The 23,246-nt window shown below is 39.7% G+C and overlaps 2 protein-coding genes across 2 annotated transcripts; one reads left to right on the top strand and one right to left on the bottom strand.

The window, feature by feature from the left end:
* The first annotated feature begins 11,194 nt into the window (after nucleotides 1-11,194).
* LOC133023758 (dexamethasone-induced Ras-related protein 1-like) lies at nucleotides 11,195-12,102 on the top strand. Its single transcript, XM_061090820.1, has 2 exons — nucleotides 11,195-11,465; nucleotides 11,579-12,102. The coding sequence occupies exons 1-2, from the start codon at nucleotides 11,195-11,197 to the stop codon at nucleotides 12,100-12,102; spliced, it is 795 nt and encodes a 264-aa protein (XP_060946803.1).
* A 1,007-nt stretch (nucleotides 12,103-13,109) lies between these two features.
* Nucleotides 13,110-14,642, bottom strand: med9 (mediator complex subunit 9). Its single transcript, XM_061090402.1, has 2 exons — nucleotides 14,551-14,642; nucleotides 13,110-13,552 (listed from the first exon to the last, which is right to left on the bottom strand). The coding sequence occupies exons 1-2, from the start codon at nucleotides 14,628-14,630 to the stop codon at nucleotides 13,333-13,335; spliced, it is 300 nt and encodes a 99-aa protein (XP_060946385.1). The 5' UTR covers nucleotides 14,631-14,642; the 3' UTR covers nucleotides 13,110-13,332.
* Nucleotides 14,643-23,246: the final 8,604 nt, after the last annotated feature.

Raw genomic sequence — 23,246 nt, forward strand, 5'->3', positions numbered from 1 at the left:
CGGTTGGTGGTGTCGGCCTCACACTGAGCACATGTGGGAGTCGGTTACATAGTGGCGTTGTAAACAAAATCAGAGGGAAATGGGCAGTGCCGGTCATGTGATCCTCGTGTGTTATGAAATCCTGTTTTTTTCTTATTTGAATGGCAGCAGCCAGAGCGAGATGTGTTCTCTCACAATGGACTGAATGTAAACACCTAGGTTGCACTACATGTGGTTGCTTCTCCAATAATGATAATGATTTTAATCGTATAACAGTTTAATCTATTTTCTTTGGATAATTTTCGATAATTTTCGATGTTTTAGATTGAATAAAAGATTCAGTGTTTTTTAGTATCATTATTATTTTATAATTTAATACTTTTTTCAACCCTTGACAAACACTGAAAAAGGAACATTTATTTTTTATTATCAATTTTATAAATATTGAAGAAATATTATGTTTATCACGGACCCAGCAACAACCTTATCTTAAAATCAGGTGTCAGTGTGATTATTATAGGACTCTGTGATATTTTTCCAATTTCAACAATAAATTGATCGATAGGCAAGTGACACCAAGTGTAATACATAAAATTGTAATCACATATTTCCAAATTTTGATATCTAATATCTCTTCATGTATTCTTCAGTTTATTGATGCAAGTGCGGTGTTGGATACAGTGAGCAACCAACTGGATTTTTGTGCGATTGATCACGACAATATGTGCGATATACTTCATATGAATTGTGTGATGCGGTCCTGACGCACAACCTCCGTAGACCTGCAGTTAATTTATTCAACGTGAGAGGGAGAGCAAATTGGGTGTGAACTCGCTGTCAGCTGGGTGTCATCCCACACTGCACCTGACAACACGGTATTAATATTTGGTATTAAAGGGGCGTGTGTGAGGTGGAATTTAAAACATCTATTCCTGCCACAACACTTGCTACCTTTCTCTCTTTCCTTTCCTCCCCCTCTTTTTTGTCTCTGCGTGAAGCTGTTAGTGTTGCGTAAACGGTGCAGCTCACTGACGTCTAAGGTTAAGCATTTATAAGATCACTTACTGGTAGAGAGCCGCTCAGTGAGGTAACACAATAGGCTATGGAAAGAATTAGCAACTCATTTCCCAAAGGTGCTTTTCATTGTACAGGCCCACAAGGAAACCAATGATCTTCTGTAACACCTAACACGCAGGTCATGAATGAAAGGTACCTAAATCCAACATTTGAAGTGTATTTTCTTCTTTATATCTATTATATATCTCACGGACAGATGCTTGAAACAAATTGAGGCCTCATTTGAGGGGGGAAATGGTGTAATAGGGCATATCACAGAATAATTCACCTGGCTGATTTTTTTCTTTATACAACATGACTATGTGTTATAAAACCTGGGTTGCCATCACACTTTTCTTGTTATTTTGGTCTTTTTCACCAAGGGGCTATATTTGGGGATTATCACCTCCACAAAGGAACTCATGTTTATAACCCTGTCTGTTTGTTTGTTGGTACACAAAAAGTGCTGCAAGGGCGGATTACAACACAATTTACCATTACCAAACCTTGTCGAACGATGCAGTACGAGTCAGGGAAAGAACACCTATTTATTTTTGATGTAGATCCAGATCAGGGGGCAGATTCCTTATCCCAAACTGTACATTTAACCTTTAAACCACTTTTTCTCTCAGAGATTTGTGTTCTGCATAACGACTGGAGAGAAAATATACTTTCTTACACTGCACCTAATCATTATACAGTATATTAACATGATAAATTAACCATTTAATGATATATTTTAGATGTGGTAAAATATCACTTGAACTCAACTTTATACATTTCAGCGTTTAACAGAATTAAATTAGTATTTAACTTACAATCTTATGAATATAAGTTAAAATAAAATTATTATATAAGATGTACAACCTTGTAAATTATTTTCTAAACAGATGACTAAAAAGAAGAAGGATCCATTAGACTGATCCAAACCAGCAAACTTGCCACAAACTGATCTTAAAAACATGATGATACTTTCCATAGAGCTGAGGGAAACTGCAGAAAAGATGGTAGAAAGACTCTGTTAATAATCTACATGAATAATATAAATATCAGTTTTCCCTCTGCTTCCATGCTGGACACACATCCCTCCAACATACTGGGGTGAACTCAGGTCCACACGAGCAGATGCATTTGACTGTTTATTCATTGCACTTCCTCCCATTTAGAAAGTAACCGTGTGTCCTGAAGATGTCAGGTCAGTCCGGTCAGTCGGCGAGAACCCTCTGAACCACGGTCTGCTGAGTGTATGCAAGGTAATCAACAAATGTCAAATCATTTCTGATAATGCAGAGAGGCTGGAATTCTGAAAATACACAGTTCGAACAACCTGTTCCGTTTTCATCGTCTCTCAAAAGGCTGTAATTGCGCTGATGGATCAAACATAATAATTGTCTGTGTCCGTTTCCCTAATAGCGAGATCAAATTGTTGCCCAACATGCTCAGTAAAACAGGTCAGGGACATAACATATCAAAAAAAGAAGGTTTCAAATGTTGCGTGTTTGCCATTTAATCAGATTGTGATCTGTGGCTTGTGTTGCATGTCACGCCGGGAATCCGACATCATCAGGTTGCATGTTACAGATAATCACAGAGTTGACAGATTGTCCGTTTATCAAAACATACAGGTGGTCAGCAAACTAAACCTGGACTGAGGCCAGGACTCTGATTGGCTCTGAGAACCTGACGCCTTTGTATTGGAAACCGCCGGCTCATGCTTCATTCATCAGTTTCCCTGCAAGATGTCCTGGCCTGACACGCAACAGCCCCGGGTCTCACGCCATGTAAACCCAGCGTGGCTCCTCTTTCCCTTGGCCTACGAGATCCGGTGGCCTCTCTTACGCCACGAGGATCGAGTTCATCAAGACTGATCTTTCCATACTGACAGATCTTATCTCCCTTGTTTGTAGTTAACTGAGTATCGGTTTTGCCAGTTTTGTCCATTGGTTCCGGATTTCTCAGTTCGGTTTTCCTGTTTGTTCCTGTAAACACAGCAAACTGTACTTTCTTGCAGTTCATTGCAAACAAAGTGAGCCATGCAAAACAAATTACATGAGCACAGACTTCTGGAGGCTGTCTCTCTGTAAGAGTGTGAAATTTTGAACGGAAAGAGGAACAAAATCGACTTTGACACTTTTCCACAGTTTACCACATCTGGTGTTTATACCAAGCAGGACAAAAAATATTCAGCGAATTTAAAAAAGCCCTTGGGGAATAAAGTTCTTACAAATTGTATTTTAATAAAAGTATCATGAAAGGGCGCATGCACATTGTCCCATATCCGGCCACTGGCATCAGTTACACAAGTGTGTTGACATCGGACATGATTCTGAATTTACTCTGGGACAAGATATTACATTTTTTGGACCATCGAAAGCTTTAATATGTAACAATTCTTCATTAAATTGATTAAACCTATGTTATACCTTTCACTGACTTGTTTACTTACATCATCAAAAATGGTTCCTACAACATTAAATTCCTTATTTTGTTCAAGGTACCGAGATGTTTCATCTTTGATTTGTCAGTCTCTGCTGTCGCTTCTTGGGCAAATGAAATATGAAGAAGAAAACGCACACTGCTAGCCAGTCTGCTTGGAAGTGACTGTGCACGTGTCACCAAGTTTGGTTAAAACTGCACAACGATAGAAGTCAAAGCGAATCAAGCCAAACATGGACGGTATTCATATCTGCCCTCTATTAAGTTTTTCTAATATATTGAGCAAGAGCTTATGAAAATACAAACATAAAAATGTCTTTAGATGTATTTAATACTACCTGAGGAAAACTCTAGTAGAATAACTGGGAGAGAACATGGGGGCAGTGAGAACTTCCCCATCTCACACATGGCTTGATCACCCGACTCTCTTGGCCTTGCTGTGAGGTCATGCTATGGCACTGACGTTACCTCACGTCCACATCGCCTCGGTTACGTGGGACACACACGACCCCAGATACCGTGTAGAGCCGTGCAAGTCAATGTGGAATACCTCTACACGTCCCCACGCAAACACATGCGTATATGCTCTTGCTGAATGCTAATTCGAATTCTCACTATCTGATAACGTGTCGGGCATGTTTCTCACACATGGCTGTTCATGTAGGAGCCGCCATCTCAAGGGACGGGGGATTGGAGGTTATCCCTTTGTAAGATCGTGAAATTATGAACGGAAAGAGGAACAAAATCGAGCATACCTCTTTCCCTTGGCCTACGAGATCCGGTGGCCTCTCTTACGCCACGAGGATCGAGTTCATCAAGACTGATCTTTCCATACTGACAGATCTTATCTCCCTTGTTTGTAGTTAACTGAGTATCGGTTTTGCCAATTTTGTCCATTGGTTCCGGATTTCTCAGTTTGGTTTTCCTGTTTGTTCCTGTAAACACAGCAAACTGTACTTTCTTGCAGTTCATTGCAAACAAAGTGAGCCATCTAAACAAGTTACATGAGCACAAACTTCTGGAGGCTGTCTCTCTGTAAGAGTGTGAAACTCTGAACGGAAAGAGGAACAAAAAAAAAAACGACTTTGACGCTTTTCCACAGTTTACCACATCTGGTGTTTATATCAAGCATGAACACAAAATATTCGGCAAATGTTAAAAAGTCCTTGGGGAATTCAGTTCTTACAAGTTTGTATTGTAAGAAAATTATCATAAAAGGGCACATGCACATTGTCACATAACCAGCCCCTGGCATCAGTTACAGAAGTATGTTGACATTGGACATGATTCTGAATTTACTCTGGGACAAGATATTACATTTTGTGGACCATCAAAGGTTTTTATATGTTACAATTCGTCATTAAAACGATTAAACCTATGTTATACCTTTCATTGACTTGTTTACCTACATCATAATAAAATGGTTCCTACAATATTAAATTCATTTCAAGGTACCAAGATGTTTCATCTTCGATTTGTCGGGCTCTGCTGTCGCTTCTCGGGCAAATGAAGCAGGAAGAAGAAAAAACACACTGCTAGCCAGTCTGCTTGGAAGTGACTGTGCACGTGTCACGAAGTTTGTATTATATCTGCTCTGTAGTAAGTTTTTCTAATATATTGAGCAAGAGCTTATGAAAATACTAGGGCTGTCAATAGATTAAAAAAAAAATTAACTAATTAATCTCACATTTTGAAATTCATAAATCTAGATTAATCGCGATTAAAAGTTTGTTTTTCTTCTAAAGCCTAAATCTTACAAATTAACGAGTAATCACTTCAGACAGCCTGTATTTTACACAATGTTGTGTTTTCGAGGAGTCTCAGGGCCTATAACACCTACCTATAAAGTGGCAGCCAGGTCGTTAAATATCATGTATGACAAATTGTGTAAAAAAAATTTTTTTAAAACAGCTGAAAATATTCCCAATGTCCTTGGAAACAATAACACTGCTTCTTTCTTCATTGAAACATCCAGATTAGTAAAAGGTAAAAAAAGAGGTGTATTTGAGACACCACTGGTACTGTCATCTTTAACATTGAACAACACACACAACAGCATAGCAAGTGGCCTTGGTAAACTGAACTGACATTCAAATCTGTCATGTTACAGTGCAAAAACTTAAAGTGCAAACAAACATGAACATTAAAACAGGAAGATCTCTGCTACTTCAAAGGTCCCACCTTATGCCCATTTTACCTAAAGTTGATATGGTTCCTTGGGGTCTTAATGAAATGTCTGAAACATATTTTAGGTCAAAATACCACAAGGATCATTTATAACAGCACCTTTTTACCCTGTCTAAAACAGCCCTCCTCAGATTGAGCTGTTTTGAGTGCTGGAGACGAAGATACATCTTGCAACCATATTGTTTTGAACTAGAGTCAGGGGGACCAAAGCCTGGCTGCTAGAGCCCCAGCGCAGGCCCGCAGTGGGAGCTGGAGCAGTTAGCTCCAGCTCCCACTGCCCATAGCTCCGGTTAGCAGCCCGGTTAGCTCCGGGGGCTAGCGCCGCGCAGACGAACATGCGCACAAACACACACACACACACACACACACAGTTCGAGGAAGATAAAAAAAAGTGCACATGAGAGGACGGATAGAATGGAGTTGCCTGCCTGGTTCAAGCAGCTTCTCCAGTTTAGCCAGCTCCAGTGAAATCACCATCGAGATGTTGGTCTTGTGCTGAGACAGGGCGGCAGCGAGCGGACCCTTGTTTCGCTGGATCCGTTTGATAACCTCCAAGGCAGAATTCCACCGGGTGGCAACATCTTGAACTAGTGACTCTTCCTGCTGTCCTTGTGCAGTTTGCTGTGCTTTCATTCAGACGGGACTTATCTTTTGACGGGCTGTGTTTGAAGTGCGTCGAGGAATTCCTCCACACAGTTCTCCGCTGTATATCGCGCCTCTGTTTTTTTTTTACTTCCAACGCAAAATATCTAGTTTTCCATACATTGTCAATAAAATGAGCTGTGACACCCAGGTGATTGTCATTGCTGACTGACGTCCAGTGGTCACCGGTGAGGGCTACGCTGGCAGCTTGCTCGAGGAGCTGAATTTTCTTCCGCACACCGGAAGTAAACAAAGTCGTGTTAACTGCGTTTAAAATATTTTATCGCATTAATCTCGGGCACAATAGATTAAAGCGTTCATTTTGACAGCCCTAGAAAATACAAACATAAAAATGGCTTTATATGTATTTAATACTACCTGAGGTGAAGTGAGAACTTCCCCATCTCACACATGGCTTGATCACCAGACTCTCTTGGCCTTGCTGTGAGGTCACAGACGTTACCTCACGTCCACATCGCCTCGGTGACGTGGGACACACACGACCCCAGATCCCGTGTAGAGCCGTGCAAGTCAATGTGGAATACCTCTACACGTCCCCACGCACATACATGCGCCTACGCTCTTGCTAAATGCTAATTCGACTTCTCACTACCTGATAACGTGTCGGGCATGTTTCTCACACATGGCTGTTCATGTAGGAGCCGCCATCTCAAGGGACGGGGGATGGTTGAAAGGGGGATGATGACACGTTGCCCAAAATGTTACAGTTCTACCTGTTATCAGATTCCTATGTACGCAGGTACTTCCATACCAACTACACCACTGCTGTTTGTGGAATGAGACAGTTGGTGTTGTTGTTCTGCTGGTTTTCCAGGCCATAAGACTTTTAAACTCCTCTGAACTGCTATGACTCCACCAATCCAGCACTGTGGCATATTTGCATATTTGCACTATGGCACATAATTGCACTATTGTTGATTTCTTTTTCTCTTCAGCTGTATATATTTATATATATATATTTTTTTTTTTCTATTTTAAATTTTTTCTATTCTATTTTATGCTATTTCTATGTTCTTTTTTTTGGTTTTTATTACTTGAGCATTGCTAGAAGAGAGCCTGTGACTCAAGAATTTCATTGCCAGCGACTGATTAATGTTATTGTTGTGCATTCGATAATAAAAATCTTGAATCTTGAATCTTGAATGTTTCAACCATAAAATTGCAAATAAGATCCCAGCACAAAATATTATAAGGAAAACTATTTCCTTACAGACTCTTCTCTACAGGCTGATGTACCTTTATAATCAGAGTAAAAAGGTACAAAACCATCCTTGGACCTATTTCATCTTTTTTTAAAGGACTGGTTCTGTCACAACAAAATGTGGCTTTGGTGCTCCCCCCCGAAGATGAGGGTTTATTGCCACTCACATCAACAGAACATATTTTCATATCCGCATCGTGTCCTGACACATTTTCTTCCACTATTTTGTGTCCTCTTTACTAATTGATAAAGCTCAACACGACTGAGAAGGAAATCAGTCTGTGTGATTGCCCCTTGCCTGAGCGGGCGGCAGCTGATCTGTTTACTCTGCTTCAGGGTCAGGTTGCCAGGACAGTGAATCTGCAGAGGTGCAGTGAAAGCAACAGAACAGGCAGGGGCACAGACATGGTCCGAGACAAAGTCCGAGACAAAGAGAGACAAATTGTACTGTGCCTTATGTGTCTCTTCCGTCTGAGACTGACCCTGAGCTTGTTCTCAGGTGAGCAGCCGCGGTTTGTGGACTTGTCCTCGAGGTTCGAGTCCTGTAAATGTTGATGTTGTTTCTCTCCCCTTGGCCAAACAAATATAGCAACTCTGTCGGCTGGGTTGTTGCCTTGACCTGTTCTTGGCTAATCTGTCAAATATCCATTTTAACCAGAAAGTCGTTCTTTTTGATTAATTGCAAAGCAGACATTTCTGAGATTTTTAAATGCACACTGTACAACCTCTTTGGCATAAGTTGCTTGAATCTGCTCTGCACTAGATCAATGCATCTAAGCATAAAAGTTTGATTCTGTGAGCAGAATATAAATAGCACTGGTGAGCAATTACTAAAAAACGTCCAGACTGATCCAAATTCTGAAATGCACAACACAGATTGATAAAGATGTTTTCCCCTATGGACGAGAATATTTATGGTCCTCCCTCCATCGTGATATAATGCATGAAGTGTTATGACAGAACTGGACAAGCCATTCTGCACGTGTCACGTAGCGGCCTGTTCCCTCCAACCTGGTTACACAAACCCATCGCCCAAGACTTGAACAACCAGGCTTAAGTACACCTATCTGATTTCAGCCTCGATGGCCCCTAGGGAGATTAAAACGGTCATCCATGCTGCAGGGTTTTAGGTTTCACATGAAATCAAGGTAAATACGAAAAGATGGTACTTTTGACAGCGGTGGTGGACATTGTGTGAAATATGATTTGTAGGGTTATTTAAAGCAGAGTTCAAGCAAAGCATTAGAGATAAAAGAAGAAAGAGAGGGAGCAAAATAACGTAGATCTCAATCCACTCAATCCAGGGATGATACAAGGATGTCAACTCGTAATCTTGACATTTAAACAGAAATTTGACACTGTTCACTGTTTTGCTTTTTGCATTGTGCATTGTGCATTTCACCTTTTACTTCACTTTTTATATCTTTTATATATTTTTATATAGATATATTTGTCTAAATAAATGCTACCTTGTATAAATATTAGAAAATGTGAGTAAACAAGAAGTAAATAGTGAGTAAATATATATTGTTTTTTTTATTATTATTATTGTTTTTCTTATGTGTGGTGTATTTATTGTGTTTTTATGTTTCTATGTTCATTGTATGCACCAATAACCAGAGCAAATTCCAGGTAGGTGTAAACCTATTTGGCAATAAATACTTTCTGATTCTGATTCTGATTCTGAAATTAAGTACCTACTGCAGTGAAATGATTACTTATATAACTTATTAAATAGGATGGGGAAAAATGAAGTGTTGGTTATGTGGCCAGCATATATATATTTAAAACAGGGCTCAGTGGAGGTCAGGTGAAGTGGCCATCACATAAGAGACACAAATAAAGACCAGAAAACAATGAATGGTTACAGTGGAGGCTGACACAATCACAAGAAGCGTTGTTTACAAGCGATCATCTCTCTCTTTACACACAGGTGAGAAGTTAAAGTGGAAGGTGACAAACGGTTAAGGTGGCAAAGTGGATGAGCAGATTATGAGTCACAACCATGAAGACTCTATCTTTAGACCCTCCGTTGGGGTCCTTCAATTAACACTTGGGAGAAAGTCAATACAAATGGGATTGTATAGCCCCCAGTCACTTGTAACTACCTCTTCACCTGCAGTATTTTTTCATTATGACATTAATACATTGTTGTTTACTTCACAGTGACCTGATATTGTAACGATCTGTTTATTGTTGGACGTAAAAGTAAATTAGGGAAGAAAATAGCCTCCTTATCTGTTATAAGACCATGAAAACAGTGTTGCCAATTGAACTGTGTCTTATTTATCTGATAACTCACGCCTTGATTATCTGAGCTGGGGGTTTTGGAAACTATTTCCTGTTTATTCATCTTCTTTGGAAACTAATATTTATTTCGTCTGCACTTGATCACCCCCCCCCCCCCTTTTTAGGGGGAAACTTGTGCCTGGTTTTCAACTGAACTGTGTTTTCCTTCATATGACAGCGGTCATAGCCTGTTTATAACAATGTTTTTTATGTTTGTCCTTTGCATAGCTGCTGTAGAAAGAAGATTTTAACTACTTTTAATTAAACTTGTTTTTCTTGAAATGAGGGTGACATATGGGATCGCTTATTACATTCAGTCAGTTGTCCTGCAGATAAAGACTGTGACATACTATTTGTTGGAGTAAAAATATAATGGGACTGATAAAGTGATGTGGACACTTGTGCACACAACAAAAAGGAAACATAAAATTAAACAGCAATAGAGTAGATCCTATAATAATAATATACACAATTACATAAAATAGATAATGGCAATTTGAAAAACATTAATCTAACATATGTATTTATTGAAAGTACACTATTATAAAGTAACTACATGTATGAAATTATTATACTGTGATGTGTTATTTATAATGGTGTAGTTGTAACAGGACATTCGTGCATGTTAAACAACATGCAGATTCTTTGCCCCCTTTACGTTGCCTGGAGTGCTGGCGTGCACCACTGCGCCCCCCTCTGTTCTCCTCACACACACCAACTCCTCAGAGAAAGTCTATTTTCTAAATACTGGTCCCTGAGGAGACAAATTAAGCTCCCTGTTCGACTGCTGCTTCAGCTGCCTGCACTTCTACAACGATAAAACCCCAAATCAAGTCAGTCTATCGGTACATGCACGTAAGAAGTTTATGCATATATTGTCTAACAAACTATATCATATGGACTAATGCATACACTGCAAGCAGCTGTGTGCATGCTGATATAATCTATCAGCAGCATATTAAGGGGTTTTAACGTTCAGATCCTGTTTGTTGGCAGTTCATTCGTAATTACGCATGACAATGTGATTTTGAAATGTATCAAATAATTTAGTTATCATGTGTACAAATCAAACCCGCATCTTCCCTGTATTGTGCTGACGGGGGGGCTGGGCACATCTGACGCACACACAAAAACCCACCATAGTAACACTCTGATTTCTGGTCCTTGTGCCGTTTCGCCATGGATGGAGCATGACGCATGACGCATGAGGGGGTGGGCGTGGCTCACTCGCCCCATATAAAGCCAGCATGCGCTCCTCCAGCTCCAGAGCCAGCTCGCAGATCGCTGGGACTGAACCTTCCACATCACTCCAAAGGATTTTAAAAACACCCACCACAATCTAAACCAGAGTCCACAGGGTTTTTTTTGCAGCAGTCAGCAACCATGATTAAGAAAATGTCTCCATCCGAGAACGAGTTCGACATCCCGGCCAAGAACTGCCACCGGATGGTGATCCTGGGCTCCACCAAAGTTGGGAAGACGGCCATCATCACTCGGTTTCTGAACGAGAGGTTCGATGACCAGTACACGCCGACCATTGAGGATTTCCACAGGAAATTCTACAGCATCCGGGGAGAAGTTTACCAGCTGGACATTTTGGATACATCTGGAAATCACCCCTTCCCTGCCATTAGGAGGCTTTCAATTCTTACTGGTGAGTTTGAAAAACCACTGTGCGCCTCATGTCACTCTGATCCCTGCAGAGTTTGATTCAAATTAAATTGTGATTTTTATACTAAATTTGTTTTTCCTCTTTGTGTTTCCCAGGTGATGTGTTCATCCTGGTGTTCAGCCTGGACAACAGGGAGTCCTTCGAGGAGGTGCAGCGGCTGAAGCGTCAGATCCACGAAACCAAGTCGTGCCTGAGAAACAAAACCAAGGAGAACGTGGACGTCCCGCTGGTGATCTGCGGCAACAAGTGCGACAAGGACATGTACCGGGAGGTGCAGGAGGAGGAGATCTCCCGCCTGGTGAACGGGGACGAGCACTGCGCCTACTTTGAGATCTCGGCCAAGAAGAACACCAACGTGGACCAAATGTTTCAGACTCTATTCACCATGGCGAAGCTGCCCAACGAAATGAGCCCGGACCGCCACAGCAAGGTGTCCCTGCAGTACTGCGACGTCCTGCACAGGAAGTCCTCCCGAAACAAGAAGTGCAAAGACGGGAACGCGTACGGGATCGTGGCGCCGTTTGCGCGGAGACCCAGCGTGCACAGCGACCTGCTGTACATCAAGGAGAAGGCGGTGGGAGGAGGTCAGGCCAAGGAGAAGGGCTGCATCATCTGCTGACGGCTGCTTCATGTCCTGGTGCAATGAGACTTTTTCTCCGAAAGACACTTGAAAGAGCCGAGACAGAGTACAGAGCTCTGAAGACAATAAACTGTGGCTCCTGGTTCCTGATGCGATCCAACCGGAGCTGAGTCACCTGGGGCCCGGCTGGCTCAGATCACCGCTGTGTGTTGACGCTCCAACTGAAATACTGTAAAAGAGTTTGCCAAGAGCAGCACTTCAGAAAGAAGAAAAAACGTTTACATTTTTGCTATTTTTTTTTTTTTTCAAACCTGGATTTTTGTTGCATTATGAACAAATTTGACTGTGAATGTATATTTATTATGTCTGTCAATTTTTTGCAGAAAAATTAAAACCTTGTTATTTTCATAGTCTGTTTCCCACTCCTCCTTTCTTTCACGCAAATCACAATAAAGTTGGGCACAGGCTTAAAATGCACACGTTTCTGCAGCCTGCCTCTGCTGGAAAGTATGAATCCTCTTCCTGTCGCTTCATACACAAACAACTGCTGAACCCGAGAGTCCATTAGGGACCCGGAGCCCACTCACTACAGTTGAAAGCACTTTCCCTCACATTGAACTGGAAACAATCAGTTCCTGCCATTATATTAAGATACATTTATTTATCCCACACACATGCACAGACATGCACAGGCACACTCATGCAAGGGGAAATTTAACCTCTGCTTTTAACCCATCTGGTGCAGGACACACAGAGCAGTGAGCAGCCATGTACGGCGCACGGGGAGCAGATGTTAGGGGAGTAAGGTGCCTTGCTCAGGGGCACTAGACAGGGTAGGGAGAATCCTCTTGGATTTTTGGACAGATCAATCCAGGTTTGTCTTTTTGTTGTTTCTCCGTGGAGTCACAAATCCGTTCTTAAATCAAACATAATGAATCGCTGTGAGTTTTCGTAACTTAAATAAGTCAGAATTGGTCAAGGCACAAGATTTAAGCCAGTTTGTTCTTATTTAACTAATTTTATTACAAAATATGAGAGTTGGTAGATCAGAAACTTACACAATGAAAAAACTACATCTATACAAACTCAAAGAACTAATGTGCATATTTAGTATAGAAAAAAAACATAGCAAAAGAGAGAGCAATGTCTGGAAAGAGACTGTTCACTGCAACTGAGAGAGAAGAAGAATCAGTCCCTCTTCCTTTTAAACGTCCATCCAGTCTCTTATCTGCTGTGGTGAGGATTGGGGGGGGGGGTCGATCTCCAGGGTCACGATGCCTTGGGCACGTCGAACATGCACAGGCTCTTGTATTTCTGCAGCAGCTGGTTCTTGGTGCGGACCTGCTCCCGCAGCGTGGTCAGCTGCTGCTGCTGCTCCCCCGGGCTGCACTCGATCCCGGGCATGTTGGAGATCTGCTCCCGAGCCTCCTGGATCTTCGTCTTCAGCTTGGCCAGCTCCTGGTGGACGTCCGGACTGTCCTTGTCCATGCTGACAAGACAAGACAAGGACACGGATGGGTTAACACTCCGCTCCATGTACACTTACTTCACATCATATGTGATATGTGTTCATATAAACCATATTGATATTATATATAATTTTATACAATAATATTGTCTTTTGCACACTCTGTCTACGTATTCTTAGAATCATAGTATATTATATTACCTATTGTATAGTCAAATACTTATATTCATACCTCTACTATATATCATATCATACTCTCTGTATATTCTTGTTTACATAAGTCTATATACACATATTTATACATGTGTACATGTTATAATTACTATTATTATATCACCATTATTATTATATATACTGTTGCTGCCATTACCATATACTGCTTTTATATTGGTATATTACTATCATATATAAATATATATTATGTTATATTATATACTATATATACTGTACTATTCTTATATACTGTCTAACAATACCATTACCATCATATCATCAGTACTTTTACCATCATCTTGCCAATGCACCTTATCTACCTATTTTATTGTATTTTATCTTGTGCTTTGTGTTTTTTTATTCTTTCTACCTCAATATTTTTAATTTTATTCTATTGTATTTTATTGTATTCAAATATACCGGCTGCTATGACAACTTAATTTCCCTTCGGGTATGAATAAAGTAATCTATCTATCTATCTATCTATCTATCTATCTATCTATCTATCTATCTATCTATCTATCTATCTATCTATCTATCTATCTATCTATCTATCTATCTATCTATCTATCTATCTATCTATCTATCTATCTATCTATCTATCTATCTAAAACGTCACACGCAGCCCGTGGGTGTTTTCATTTGAGGACAGAATCTACATTTTCATGTTGTTTCTGACTGTTAGCAGCTAATGTTAGCTTTAGCTAGCACACCAACGAGCTCGGGCACCGCAGTGAACGCAGGTAGACGAGTTATCACAAAGCAGTGAAGCGACAATTCATAACAACACATGTCTGCCATCTTACCATTTGATAATGTCGTGAACTAAAGGCAACAAGGAGCAATCCTCGTCCTCCTTCTCCAGCTTCTGCTGATCCGCCGCCATCGCGACGCTGCTTCCTCGCGTCGCAGAAAGTTGACGTCACGTATCGGCTGCTGACTTCAATACACAGAAAAACGCCCCTAAAGATTAAAATAAACATATAAATAAGATTAATTTACTCCGTGAAATGCAAAGCCAACATTTGAATGACCCAATTGAAAAATGTAAATTATAATTACTGAGTCAACCAATTAAATGAACCAGCTAAACATGTATTAACAATATACTTTTAATTTATTTTGTGCCGTGTAGAAAATAAGACACACCACTTTACAATATCTCTAAACGTTAATTTATAGTTATTACAATATACAATCGAAATTCCTGTGTTGGTAAATTTATTTCATCTTATTGTAAGACTGTGCTCAAATTGTTCAAGCTTGATTTAGATTGAAACAAGATTATTAGGGCCTGAGCACTGACAGGCACTGACAGACAGTGAAGTTGTAAGGATTATTATTATTATTTTTCAGGCAAATTAATTGGCTTTTTGAGGGCTTTGACATGCCCAAATTCTTATCAAAATTGGCAGAAAAGTAGAAAGTAGTGAAAATGTACGTATTCTGGAGGAATTTTCAATGGGCGTGGTACAATGGCTCAACGGTGCCCCCGAGACCCCTTGACAAACAAAAATCAAGAATCTACAACAACAACATATCCCTGGATCTTTGCTGCTTAATTTCCACGCAGTCTGCTGCTGCTTGTTTCCATGTAATGTCCTGAGGCTGCCCCCTGCTGACTGCTGGGTTCCTCTGCTGCTCTTGCTTGTTTTATGCATCTTGTGATTAACTAAAGTTGTCCATAAAATAAATTCTTAATTATCCTTCAAGGGCAATTTGATGTACAACCAGCAATCAGTGCACGACAAAAATAAACCAATATATACAATGTAAAAAAAACACAATATTGAAACCCTATAGACTAAGTAGCAGGGGAAAATGAGCTTTTATTTAATGTTGTAATCATATACTACTGATTTTATTGACTTTATAACAATGCATCATATTTTGTTTTGTATGTGTTTTCAAATTCTGAATTGGCAAAGTTAGCAGTGCCCTAACTGAAGCTATAAAATACATTTATAATAGAATATGTATGTAAGTTTCTTGTTCATTTGTCTGTTGTTTGTTCTCTGTCTCCTTGTTTGTAATGTACATTGCCCCTTTTGAATAAATAAAAGTAATATAATATAATATAGTATAATGAATAAATATCTGAAGCAGGAAATGGAAATACTCAAGAAAAGTACTCCTCAGAATTGTTGAGCACAATATTTGTGGGTGCGTACTTGGTTAATTTTCATTTCACTTTTACTTCCTCCCTTCACCCTTGTTTCAACTTTTCGTCACTTTTTGGGGATTCATTAGTCATCCACACAAAAATGATTTTAGTGATAGTTTTTCACGCGGTTCATTATGCCATGAAAGTATAACTATATATATATTTTCAAAGGCCGAATATATATATACTGTGTATGTGTGTATATATAGATATACCCCAGTTTGCGAGCTTTTAGATATCCTGCTTTTTATGTAGACGTCTAGGCTGTTACCAAATCTTTTCAATCATATCCCTGATAACCTATATTCCCCCAGAATGAGGCCACAGACAAACACAGAACAAACAAGCCTGACCTGCTATGAGCAGAAATTAACTCTTCTCACCCCACTACTTAGCAACCTTAAGCATCTGTACCTGCTGTGTGACCCTACGTGGCATTCATGTCGAGTGAAACATGGCAACCTGTGTAAATATATGTGGGCCAAATGACACGACTCTGGTCTGATAGACTGTGATGACTCACACTTGATATGTGTTTTATGGATCAGTGACAGGTTGCATTAAGGTTATTTGTGTGTATCACTCTTACTTGTCGGCACACTTGGCTGCCTCATGTCGTAATTAGATTAATGATACAGAATAAAAAGGGAAACGGTCACCATCACCACAGCTTCACACACTATATTTCTAGGCAACGGCCAATAGCCTCTGATTATCTCAATCGCAGTTGCCTATCTCTCAGTTGGTATCACCACAATGCATGCAAGGAAAGCAAATATAAGCTTGGTCTGGTCCAGTTTTCCTCCTGTTGCATTGACCCAGTTCCCTGTGATATGAGGCCTCTGCAACCCACAGGTCTCCATCCTTCTCTTAGTCCTATAAGCAACATTAAAAACATCTCATTTACGTTTTTTAAGTCAGTTGATATTGGTAATCTGGCATTTGTTGAGTTTCATATCTTCTCCCTTGAATCATCGTCTTTTATAATAGTAAAACCCCACTGGAGCTTTACTGGTCTCTGCCACTTGTTGAGAGGCTGTGGTGTTTGTTCTAAGCCTCCCTGACCTACATATTCTCAGAGCTATTTGTTCTCATCAGAGGACGGGTTTGACCGTTGATCCCCTCTACTCTCCACACAATATACTCCCCACACCTGGTTAATGCTGTAGGGACACATTCTCATTAGCCACCACAGCGGAGAGACCACTGCCGTGACGCAGCCGGTAAAGACCTCATTAAGAGGCGCTTTTGTGAGAGTTAAGCACTAATTTAGACGTGAGGTTTGTTGGGTATTTTTTATCCTGTGGTTGCACCTCCGACTGATTGACGGTGTTGACGGCCTAATTGACACTGAAACATCATTCTGTGCTCATGTTTACTGAGCGCCACAAGTGGCTGTAATGTACGGAGCTGGTATATGTGACCCAGATCTGAGCATGTTGGGGATTAAGTAACCCAAATATGAAAGCTCAGACACCTTAGTAAAAGTGGGTCATTTTGTGACCCATAAATCTCATCCAGAATATCATTCATAGTGTTACTGTAATTGGAATAAAAATAGAATGCTGCAGCTGTGTCATGGAGTAAAATGACAGCGGTTCCTTGCTCAGGTAAGTATCAGATTTGTATGCGCACATGGGAGTTGTTACATTTGACATTTTCTTTCATTGTTTTTTTTGTCTCATAAAAATGGATCCTGAGTTACTGTGACCCATTTCCAGCCTGGGAACAGGAAGAGACTTGCTGCCTCTCTCTGTTTGTCAGAATCACTGATGAATGATTTGCTTTGCTTTGTCCCTTTGACTCTGTGAAAGATAAATGAACTAGCGTGCAAACCTCATTGCTTAGATAGAAATGTAAATATGATATTAAACATTTGATATGTATCTACATTGATATCAAAAAGCAGGATTACAAATAGTGGTAACATTGAGCCTTATCATTTCTTTATTAAACATGTTTGAATGTGATTCTAACTGATATCATTCATACATTTAAACGTCATTATGTTTTCATGGTTATCTGTATGAAATATAATCCGTGGACCTCTGTCACGAAGATAACATTATGAAAAGTTTGATGAGATTTAGGTTTTGATTATATATCCTGTTTTTTTTATTCTCAATTTAATCTTTAACAATTTAAGCCATCCAAGTTGAGCGTTGGTTCGATAAACTACATAAAAAAGTGTTGGAATTATACTTTTAAGGATTTTCGCAGGTATAAAATAATTATTAACGGTTTTCTTTTTTATTTATTTTATTATTTTCTTTTTCCAAGAATTGGCAATCTGGTTTTGTTCCACTAAAAGAAAAAACAAATCGGAGTGCTTACAGAGGTCACATACAGGTGCATCTCAATAAATTAGAAATATCATGGAAAAGTTTGTTTATTTAGACAATTCAATTCAGAAAGTGAAACTCATATAATATATAGATTCATTACACACAGATTGAAATATTTCAAGGGTGTATTTCTTTTAATGTTGATGATTATGGCTTACAGCTAATGAAAACCCAAAATTCAGTATCTCAGAAAATTTGAATATTGTGAAAAAGTTCAATATTGTAGACTCACGATGTCTCACTCTCATCAGCTTATTAACTCAAAACTTGACAGTTGTCCAGAACACAGTCATTCACACCCTCCACAAGGAGGGTTAGCCACAAAAGGTCATTGCTAAAGACGCTGGCTGTTAACAGAGTGCTGTATCCAAGCATATTCATAGAAAGTTGAGTGGAAGGAAAATGTGTGGTAGAAAAAGGTGCACGAGCAGCAGGGATAACCACAGCCTTGAGAGGATGGTGAAGCAACGGCCATTCAAGAATTTGGGGGAGATTCACAAGGAGTGGACTGAGGCTGGAGTCAGTGCATCAAGGGCCACCACGCACAGACGTAGCCATGTCATCTGCTGGTTTTGGTCCACTGTGTTTTATCAAGTCCAAAGTCAACGCAGCCGTCTACCAGGACATTTTAGCAGGCACGTGCACAGACATTTTGGGGGGCAGGTGCTCAAACCAAAAAAAAAGGGCAACCATCGCCAAAATTATTTATGAAATTAAAAACAATAATAATAAATTTAAAAAAACTTGATTCTCCCTCATTTGTTTTACTAGTTGATGGCCTGATCCAATATAAAAGAGAGCTGCTACCCTGAGCTACTTGCTGCAGTTCCCTGTCCTTCTGCTTTTGGACTCTCTCTTTTCTTGGAATTATGCTAAAAAAATTTAAATGAGATAAATCAATGTTGTGCATAATAATCAAGAGTGACTTACATAATCTCTATAAAGCTGACAACACAGTACACACACATTTTTGTTTACTGTTTTCTGACAGAGTGGGAGTATAAGCAGCATTACACTAATAATATACCACAATATACCTCACCAGACTGTCATGTAGCTCAACTTAAGACCTACCTTTCATTTCAATAATTACGATTTTAAATGAAACAAAACTAGTGAACTTGTCTAATTTGTAGAACAGTAAAACTGCCTTTAAATTCTCTGTCTGCCTGTCTGTCTGTCTCTGTCTGCCTGTCTGCCTGTATCTCTCTCTCTCTCTCTCTCTCTCTCTCTCTCTCTCTCTCTCTCTCTCTCTCTCTCTCTCTCTCTCTCTCTCTCTCTCTCTCTCTGTGTAACCCTCCAGACAAGTGACTTAAGGAGTAAACCCGAGGCTGCTGCCTAAAGTCCTCTTTTCAGATGAAAGTAAATTTCATTTGGAAATCAAGGTCCCAGAGTCTGGAGGAGGAGGAGTGGGTAGGCACAGAATCCAAGTTGCTCAAAGTCCAGTGTGAAGTTTCCACAGTCGGTGATGATTTGGGGAGCCATGTCATCTGCTGGTTTTGGTCCACTGTGTTTTATCAAGTCCAAAGTCAACGCAGCCGTCTACCAGGACATTTTAGAGCACTTCATGCTTCCTTCCGCTGACAAGGTTTATGGAGATGCTGATTTCACTTTCCAGCAAGACCTGGCACCTGGCCAAACTGCCAAAAGTACCAATACCTGTTTTAATGACCATGGTATCACTGTGCTTTATTGGCCAGCAAACTCGGCTGACCTGAACCCCATAGATTGTATTGTCAAGAGGAATAAGAGAGACACCAGACCTAACAATGCAGACGAGCTGAAGGCTGCTATCAAAGTAACCTGGGCTTTCATAACACCTCAGCAGTGTCACAGGCTGATCGCCTCCATGCCACACCACATTGATGCAGTAATTCATGCAAAAGGATCCCCGACCAAGTACTGAGTGCATATATATGAACATACTTTTCAGAAGGCTGAATTTCGGTATTAAAAATCTTTTTTTTTATTGGAAAATTAGTAATATTCTAATTTTCTGAGATAGAGAATTTTGGGTTTTCATTAGCTGTAAGCCATAATCATCAAAATTAAAAGAAATAAACACATTAAATATTTCACTTTGTATGTAATCAGTCTATATAATATATGAGTTTCACTTTCTGAATTGAATTATCAAAATAAATGAACTTTTCCATGATATTCTAATTTATTGAGATGCACCTGTATATACAGCTGTTGAGTGTCATTGTAAAAGCTGTCTAATGTGTTTCAACATGACCTCTCTATTACCTTATCAAACAAACTCCATTAAGCCTGTGCAGCTTCTGCAGAGTAGTGTAATTAATAATGAAGCAGTTATTCTGCCATGGAGCACCATCAATGAACTAGAGACGATTTTCTTATATATTTTACTTTTAGCAAAGACATTATTAATGTTGTATTGTGAGCAGTTTTCACAGCTTTTCATCATCATTGAAACATTAGTAACTAAAGACAGACAGTTATTTTTCTTTCTGCAACACAAAGTTATGGTTTAGTTACCAAATTTCAAGAAAGTAATATCAACAAACTTTCCTACTTCTCATATTTCTCTCTCTATTTTCAAGTAAACATCATGTAAATATCAGGCAGGAGCGAACTCAGTGAGAAAGGTCAAAGACTCAATGGTTTCATAAAGATTCTGGCTCCGGACTGATTTTCCTAAGTATGAACTTTAGCTCTGACACACTTGCATCTTTCTGGAAAAGATCTCATGTGCAGCTCCGAGTAAACTTGTGATTTATGGCTGACAAGGGAGCTCTGGATAACTTTTGGTCTCAGGTTCATTTCAGGCAGCTCCAGTTTATTCCCTACATAGCAAAGCACTCCCCAAGTGGCCGGCCTCGCCCCGCCCAGAGCTTCTGTGCTGACGTCTATGCTGACAGCTTCCAGCAGATGTGCCACCTCCCAGCATCTCTGGTACAGAGCCGGCCGGATGCTGATATCCTGCCTGATGATCTGCGCTATAATCTTAGAACCAGTCTACATATGCAAGTTAATAACTGTGAGTTACTGAAGTTGCATGTCGTTATAAACTGCGAAAATCCAATTTGAAAAAAACCCATATCTTATAATAGGTTGAATAAATTCAATTGATAGATTTAATAAATATCTGTTGTGTTCAGTATGCCAACCCTGAACAACGTTGGCTTTCATCAGACCTCTTTAAGCACACAGAGATTGACCTTTTCTAAAGTAGAGTCACTAATAAGTGTAACATAAGCAGTTAATTTGTTATGTTTCACCAGACTCGAAGTGTGTAAAAAGTTTTTCAGTTTTTCACATTTTTATGTAAAAGATGGAAAGTTCACCAAAATAACAGTGTCAAATTTGTTAAAAGAATCATTGACTACTCACTAAATGAAACATGCAATTGATTGGACTCTAGATTGTTAGATTACCACCACAGAACCGGCTCATCGTCATTGGGGTCTTTCCAGGGAAGATAAATTTCCCTCGAAGGCCGGAGCTGAGTTCCATTGAGCCTTAAAATCTCCTGGGTTTCAAAAGGCCTCTTCGGTGCCATAACTACATTACAGCTGGTGTTATTGCTGTAAAGGAGTCACGCATGCTTCGAACAAGTCGTGGAGTTACTGCCAGTTGGCCCTGCATGCGCATACGCACTCAGTTTATGGGAATCTATGTGCTTGTGTTTGAAAAGAAAAACATGCTCGAAATCTTTGAGTAGTTAAACAAAATATTTGTCACATTTAACATTTAGCTGTTTCATTTGTATTATCAATCTTGAACGTATACCTCAGGCAATTGATGTAATTCTTAAGTCATTTATTAACTTTTATCAGATTCCTCTGGACACTGCAGCATTTAAAAAATAAGGAGATGCATTATGTTTTGTCGAACCGATTACTTTTATTTTTTACATTACTGTTGATACAATACACTTAGTATGCCAACAATGTGAGCAGACTAAAGACAAAAGGCAAAATGCTCAGCAACCATTTGTGTGCAAAATATGAGCGAAGAGCAACAAAGAAACAAGTGGAAGGAGAGTGGAGACTAAATGGTGTTTCTTAATCTTCTTCTTGTTATTACTGCTAAAAAGCTTTCATATTGAGACATCAAAATCTGCTCTGATCAGACGGGTAGATTTATACTGCCACCAAGTGTACAATCAGGGAAATAACGTTTTGAGTTCCCCTCATAAACAAGCTCTTGTTTTTGCATGTGAAACCAAAAATCTAATTCAGGGCAGTGAACCATGCGATGCAGACCCACATAACTGGAAATCTGCCAGTTTTCCACAATATGTATGATGGAGTGACTTGGAGAAGAACATAAATAAGCTCCTTGCATTGGGTAAACCTCTCTGGTTTACATTATAGCTGTCAGCACCACTTCTCCCACAATCTGCCACAGATGAGGAGCCCATGAGGGGATCCCCTGGGAGCAAGGTTAGATGTTTAACAATGGGTTGGCCTGTTACCACTTATTTAAGACACATCTGACCAATTCAATTACCAGTAGACATTCCTACTGTACAGCAACCGTGTACCCCATTGTCACATGTTCTGCACCAGTGTACACCCTTGTTGCTATGTGGAGACAGGAATTTGAAATTACAGACAGTGTTTTATTTGCCTTTGCCAAGGAGGTACTCTGTTATCTGCATTTGTTTGGTATTTAACATGATTGTGCAGAAACAACGGGGGAGATTACAATGTAATTGGGTGGAAGGATGTGATATGAGTCGGAGTAGAGCACATACAATTTTGGTGCAGATCCAGGATTTTAAAAAGCATTTTCAGACAAGGCATTGATATTTTTGTGAATTTTTAAAGACATAAAAATAGTAAAGGATCTGATATCTATGAGTATGTGTAGTTTGGGGCAGTTTTATTAATTGAATGGGGGTTGTTGGGCCTTGGCAGAGGTATATGCTCAACTTAGTGCTTTTCTATTAGGTCCTTAGGCAAGACCCTACTCACCATTCCACAGTCTGAGGACAAAAGGTGACCAGCACTTTTCTGTCCTG

Source organism: Limanda limanda, chromosome 17 (genome assembly GCF_963576545.1).
Source record: "Limanda limanda chromosome 17, fLimLim1.1, whole genome shotgun sequence".
NCBI lineage: Eukaryota > Metazoa > Chordata > Actinopteri > Pleuronectiformes > Pleuronectidae > Limanda > Limanda limanda.